Raw genomic sequence first — 6,729 nt, 5'->3', positions numbered from 1 at the left:
CCTACCACACGGGCGCCCGCAGCATAGGCAGGCCCGTCACGCCGGGGACTGCGGCGGGCGTGCCTACCACTCAGGCGCCCGCCCAAACCCGACCCTTGAGTCCTCGATCTCGATGGACTTTACTCGACCTGCGGCCGGCTAGAGCTGGCTACTTCCCACTAAATGGCAGTGATCGATTTGTTCCACAATATGGTAACAATTAGTTTATTTTACAGTTAAAAATAAGAACATCACAGTCCAGACACAGGTGTCCTGAATTTTAAGTTAAATTACGAGAGGGGCTTTTGTACACTAATTTCTGACAAAATTGATTATGTGTTGTAAACAATAGAAGCGAGACACAACAAATAGTGTGATTAATAACCTAATTTTTCTTAGAAAAATAAAATGTTGACAATAGGACTAAATCACAGGTACACAGCAATACAAACTTGATCTTTACCAGAAACCTCAAAAAAGAAATCTTCCAATCAAGATTAAAATATACTTCATCAATTCTATAAACTATACGTCCTTCCAAAATTCATTATAAAAATGTATTGCTCTATAAATTCAATAGTCATGTCAAAATGAGAATCTTACTGACTTAATTGAACCAAAACACAAAGAGAAAGAGATAATGTCTTCAAATGAAGAAAGTTGTAAATTATCTCTGATAACGCATAAATCAGAATGTCAGTTTACACCACTTTGTTTTTACAATTGTTTTACCTCTCCACTGCAATGAGCACAACAGACAAATTTGGGATTTTGAGGGAACATATGTGATCCTCCAAGTGCAAGTGCTGCCCCCATTACAGCATTACAGGCTGCATCCGGGCCTCCAGACAAGAGTGCTGTAATTGGTTGCTGCAGTAACTGAAACGAAAAGGAGATGGGGGGGGGGGGAATCATTAATACCATAGATAGATTAACTATCAGGGTTGGGATAGAGAATTAAATTGAGCCTTATAGAGCCACATCATTTGACACATCTCTGATGTCATGTTGATACATATAGCAGCTCACAAGGGAAGGTTTTCCGGTGATACACTCAGATTTCAATGGCGCTTCAAAGTGTTTTTGTTTTCATCCCTAGATTAGGATTTGCATTGGTTTTAGCTGCCCGTAGGGGGTTTGAAGGTCGATTTACGCGAATTTAATTGAAAATTCGCCAAAGTTTTTAGCCTGATTATCAACTTTACATGCACGTATCTCAAGAACCGTTTGAGCTACAGCGCCCAGATTTTGAGGGAAATGATAATTTAGCATGTTCTTTACTTGTAGAAAATTTGAACGAAATCGATTAGGGTCGCAAAAACGGGTCCGGAGAGGGGGTTGCGACCCTAGGCCCCTTTTGGTGAACCCCATTGATTCGGTTCAAATATTTTTTATGGAAAGTACTAATTGAAAGATAATTACCTGCAAAATCTGGGCGCTGTAGCTCAAACGGTTTCGGAGATATGTGCATGCAAAGATGGCAAAAAACCGATGAATTTGTCAAATTTTTGATGAAATTCTTGTGAAATGACCCCCAAACTCCCTACGGGCAGCTAAAACCAGTGCCAATCCTAATCTAGAGGTGCAAACAACTACTCTTTAAAGCGCCTTTGAAATCTGACTGTATCACCGAAAAACCTTCCCTTGTCAGTCAAGCAGGTGAAAAACATAAACATTTTATTTTGCTCTTATCTGTTAGTTTTACATATGCAGAAAATATGGTCTAACAGAATTTTGAATCAATTTGGCTCTGTAAGGGTCAATTTAATTTCTCTATGCTAACCCTGATCAAGATACATTGTACAGTGGGTCCCATAGACCCATACCTCTGTTTGATTATACTGTATCGTTTACAGGGGCGGGCTTGCCTATCGTCGCTCACCGTGGGCGTGGGGCCCTATGGCGCCGAGCAAGTAGACAACCCGCTCACAGGCCTGCATGCGGTACAGTATAACCAGAAGAAAGTATGGGCTGTAAGGGAAATCCTGTAAAAGTCTAAGCAAACATGTACAGTGAAAAGACTAGGTTGTCTTACCTGTAAGGCAACTTTTTCGGTGGGAGAGTGTTGGTCAAGACTTTGGTAGTCAAGAGAGAATTTAGCTACTTTATCAATAGCACTACCAAGCAGCTGAGTGGTGACCACATCACACAGCTTTTGGTTAGCTATAGTAAGATCAGCAATACTGCTTGTGGTTAAGTTTCGACGCGAGGCATTTCGAGGACCACCCAAAGCTGAGACCATGTCAAAGTTCTCTCTTAAGACGGATAGTTTTCTGAAAAAATTAAAATCATAATTTTAATTATCGTAATTTTAATAAACTGTGAAAGGAACTAAGAATATCCAGGTACAAACTGAACACACCTGTGACAATCTATGAGAGCAGTTCGTATTTTACATCTTTCTTCAAATAAGCGCTGCACAGATTCCTGTAGGTCAATTGCTTTCTGACTCAATGCAGCTTTCCACCGGGCAAGTTCTTCTACCATTAAACTAAAATAGAACACACACCAAGAAAAAAAAATTAGATAGAGAAGAGAAAACTGAGCATTCCGCCATCTACTACAAAAAAACTAGGTACTATGTATGTAATACCTGCTAGCGAGAAATTTGCTTCTCCAAACTTCACATTGGCCAGCCAACCATTCAGTTTGCTCCTGATGAGTTGATAAACTTTGAGCTGATGTAAGCAAAGCCCTTGCAAGATGAACTTTATCTTCTGTCAAATGATTTACTCTTGTTTCAATATCTTCACCGACTGCAGCAACAAGCAACTTTTTGAGCTCACCATTCACCTGGGCTTGTAATTTCAACTGATTTTCTAGCTGGCTGTTGTCATCCTTGAGCTGTTGGATTTCAGCTTCCATAGACTTCTTCTCTTCTTCCCACTCTTTACTGGAAACAGCACCGACAGCCTCATCCCTACTACAAATTGCTGGCTTACAAACTGCTTCATCCTTTTCTAAATCTGATTCCAATGTAGATAAGCTTTCAATAGGTTCTTTGCAGTTGGGAACAGTAGTCCTGGAAGCAGTTGATGCATTGAAAGATTTTCTTGAGCCTTTGTGCCTGGGAATAGGTACAATTGGGTTGACTGCAGCTTTATATGGTTCATACGGAATGAATTTGGGTTCCTTTGTCTTGAATCCCACACCACTCAATTTGTCTTTCTTTAAGTGAACTATATTGTTTGATGTCAGACTAACCATCCTCCCAGGAGGTAATATGGGGGGAGGTATGCTTCTCAAGCTCACCCCTGAGGGACGGTACAAAAAATCATCAACCTGTGAAAGACAGTAGCCTCTTTAGTATCCATTTCCTATCTCACAAACAATAAATAATTTGTGAACAAACATATGGTTGGCATACCAAAAGTTTTTTGGGTGTTTTTGAGAAAGTGCTGGGTTGAGCTTCAGCTTTCTGTTGCATGTCGATCACATTTTCCATACCATCGCCTTGAGTTCGGTGCGGTGAAGGAATAATGGTTTTCATGGTTTTAGCTGGAAATTTTCCAAAAAGGATTATTGACAAAAACAAAATACTTAAAACAAGCATTAATGACAGCCAACAAGACAATGACAGCTTCACATTTTTCAAGCAAGTAACAGCTTAAGGATATTATGCAATGAATAATGCACAATGAAGCCCCATAAGTAGGACTTACCAGTTAAAATCTCCATTGTGTTCATCTAAAACGAACGAAAACCTAACCTGTACTACAGGAGTAGGTTTGACAGATGTATTGGGGAAGTGTGGCCTAAAGGAAGTGGCAATCACTTTGACTGTTAGATATTGATAATGAACGGATAATCATGAATAGGTAGAAAGTTTTAAACCAAGATTAATCAATAAACAATAAAAATAAAAACTTGTGCCACATCCTAGCATCTAAATTTCTTCGCCTCATTCAGCGCCTTCTTGAAGAAGATGACAGCTGTGAACGTAGCTCAAACGTGAACGTGACGTGAGCGAGCCCGAGCGTGAGGAGAGATCGAGCCAGCAAAAGTGAGAAAATAAACATTGTGGATCTAGATTCCTTCTGGAAAGAGAAAAATGGCATCAGGATCCGCATCAGGATCAGGAGGCGTAAGTTTTTGTTCTTGCTTAGGACATATTGCATGAGGCTAAACGAGGGTTATATTCAGAAACGACAGGGTTTTTTGACATTTTGTTCCCCCAATCTTTCAAAGCCTAACCTTTCTTAACGCTAAAACACTAAACATGAATTTATTATCTTACTTTCGAGCATTAGAACTTAATTAAAGCGAGCAGACGCTCCTGTTCCTTCTCTTCATCCAGTAATCAGTTTTGTTTCCATCGTTTAAATTGCTCAGCTCTGGGTTGTCTTGTCATCGTACCTTCCTATTGATTGTTTTCATCAAAATACTCATCATTTCTCTTTCCAGGCTTCGGACGCTGGAATCGAGGACCATCGCAGAAAATGGGACAAAGAAGAATACGAAAAGTTAGCAGAAGAGCGGCTTCTGGAAGAGTTAGAAGCGCTAGAACAATCAAAACAGAAACCAGCTCCCGTCACCAGAGAATTATTGCGTCAAAGAGACTACCGTGTAGATCTTGAGGGAAAGCTTGGGAAGAGTGTAGTCATTACTAAAAACACACCTTCATCTCAAACAGGAGGGTATGTACCTTTTCAAGCATATTGTATGTACTTGTACTACTCATTGAATTTCCATCTCTTATATTATTCGGTGTTTCAGGTACTATTGTAATGTCTGCGACTGTGTTGTAAAAGATTCAATTAATTTCCTAGATCATATCAATGGAAAGAAACGTAAGTAGCATTTTTCTCCTGGTGTGTTTCATGCTTTTATTCATTGTTTAGAACTATTAATAGCTGGTTGTTGTATCTATAATTTTTAGATCAAAGAAACTTGGGCATGTCAATGCGCATTGAACGATCATCATTAGACCAAGTTAAGAAGCGCTTTGAACTCAACAAGAGAAAATTGGAGGAAAGGAAGAAGGACTATGATCTCGAGCAGAGAATGAAGGAAATGAGAGAAGAGGTGAGACCTTCCCTAGAACAAGATTCAAAGCAAGAAAATGTTGAAGTGTTGTTGTACTTAATAGTTTTCGTTCCTTTTTTCTAATTTTAGGAGGACAAGCTGAAAGAGTACAGGAAGGAACGGAAGAAGGAAAAGAAGAGGAAAGTAGATGATGATATTGACCAAGACCAATCAGAGGGACAATCTGAATTGGCTGCTATTATGGGTTTTTCTGGATTCGGCGGCTCGAAGAAGTGATGTGCATTAATCTTGATGTAATCTTCTCCTTTATGTTAAAAACCTTTTCCTTTAACTATCAATCAAATTATGTATGGACCATGTAAGATTTTTCACAGTGCATAAAGATTTATTTTAGTCTTCATGTACAAGCAATATAACATTTCTTTACTGCATTCCTTGCTCTGGACTGGCTGTCATGCAGCCATTAACTATAGCTCAAAAGAGCATCTGTACAATATAAGGAGTAGAAGCATGCCACCCGTCACGCTTCTACCCTACTAACATCACCACCAGCAACATCATAATATTGGTTTGCTACGTAAAGCCACAAGAGATTATTGATCCATTATGGCATTGCAATAAACAAACATTATCATCAAAATACAAATTGAAGAATGAACCAAAGATTGTATGATCAATCTGGTTAACAAATTCATTTCACCATTAACCCTGACCTTAATGTCGCCCAACTCAACTGCAGTGAACAACTACAGCATAACAATATGCCTAATTACCTCAACACATTTCTCTCATCAAAGCTACATTTGTAGAACATACATTTTTAAAAAAGTTCCTGGGATACATTACAACTGAGGACCAACAGTTCCCATCACTAACAGGAAAATAAAAGGAAAGTATTACCGACACATGACTACAAGATATGAATGAAAGATTGAAACCTGCAGTCACTGCACTGTAAAGATACTTATGGTACTAGTACAAGCATTTATCAAACCCACAAAGACATAGGCAATATTTTAAAGAGAAAGTTTAAGAGTCACAATGCTTCCTAATTCAATCTTAGATCTAAACACCTTCTCTACGGGTTTAATAATGCCACATTGGGTACTTAATCCAAGTCTTAGGTAAAGAGTATGTGCCAACTGCACAGTTGACATCAGATTCACTGATTGATTAAAGGATCTGCACAAAAGCGAGTGCAGTTAAAGAATTCATGGATGATTGGGTATCACTACCAAACTGACATGATTGCTCACGAAGCTCAAGTAAGAACAGCTCTATGACCGAAATTAAAAGCCATATTCTAGAAAAAAATCATAAAGAAAACACAATTGATTTCTATTGGTTCAGTATCCTTGCGCTATTCTTCATAATAAAATCCCAAGAACGAAGACACCTTGAACTACTAATGGCTCCACTTATTTGTCCATCCCTGGAACAAAACAAAATAGTGATTAATATTGGAATAAATCAAAGAAGGCTGAGAAAGAAAAAGAACTGATAAAGTGATGAAGTTTGGGAAACTTACATGTTGTTTGTCATTGAGTTCAGGCATGCCTAACCTATTGGTACCGTCCCAGCTGGAAGGGTCCAACTTCATGGTGTCATGACCGAGGTCAGTGCCGAATGATCCTGCACCGGCACCGCTGTAGGGAGTCATCATCGGGATGTTGTGGTGTAGCGCCGAGAGTGCCGCGGCGGCGGCGGCTGCGGTATTGCCTCCGTTATGGAACTGGTTGTCCATACCCAGCTTAAAAATAAAGA

At 39.4% G+C, this 6,729-nt stretch overlaps 3 protein-coding genes across 12 annotated transcripts in view; 1 reads left to right on the top strand and 2 right to left on the bottom strand.

The window, feature by feature from the left end:
* Window positions 1-6,729, bottom strand: part of LOC113205025 (ankyrin repeat domain-containing protein 17) — a gene marked incomplete at its 3' end in the record, with an annotated part of 31,546 nt that overhangs the window by 8,451 nt on the left and 16,366 nt on the right.
* On the bottom strand, window positions 189-3,888 carry LOC113205209 (golgin-45). Its single transcript, XM_026420767.2, has 6 exons — window positions 3,642-3,888; window positions 3,347-3,477; window positions 2,573-3,261; window positions 2,342-2,470; window positions 2,015-2,252; window positions 189-858 (listed from the first exon to the last, which is right to left on the bottom strand). Exons 1-6 carry the CDS (start codon window positions 3,664-3,666, stop codon window positions 697-699), a joined length of 1,374 nt encoding a protein of 457 aa, XP_026276552.1. The 5' UTR covers window positions 3,667-3,888; the 3' UTR covers window positions 189-696.
* On the top strand, window positions 3,908-5,396 carry LOC113205288 (zinc finger matrin-type protein 2). The gene is made up of 5 exons (XM_026420886.2): window positions 3,908-4,063; window positions 4,384-4,616; window positions 4,696-4,769; window positions 4,859-5,004; window positions 5,095-5,396. Exons 1-5 carry the CDS (start codon window positions 4,031-4,033, stop codon window positions 5,239-5,241), a joined length of 633 nt encoding a protein of 210 aa, XP_026276671.1. The 5' UTR covers window positions 3,908-4,030; the 3' UTR covers window positions 5,242-5,396.

Source organism: Frankliniella occidentalis, unplaced genomic scaffold (assembly GCF_000697945.3).
Source record: "Frankliniella occidentalis isolate FOCC.00 unplaced genomic scaffold, Focc_3.1 Scaffold169, whole genome shotgun sequence".
Classification (NCBI taxonomy): domain Eukaryota; kingdom Metazoa; phylum Arthropoda; class Insecta; order Thysanoptera; family Thripidae; genus Frankliniella; species Frankliniella occidentalis.
The sequence above is the reverse complement of the archived record's forward strand: the minus strand, read 5'-3'. Positions and strand labels throughout refer to the sequence as shown.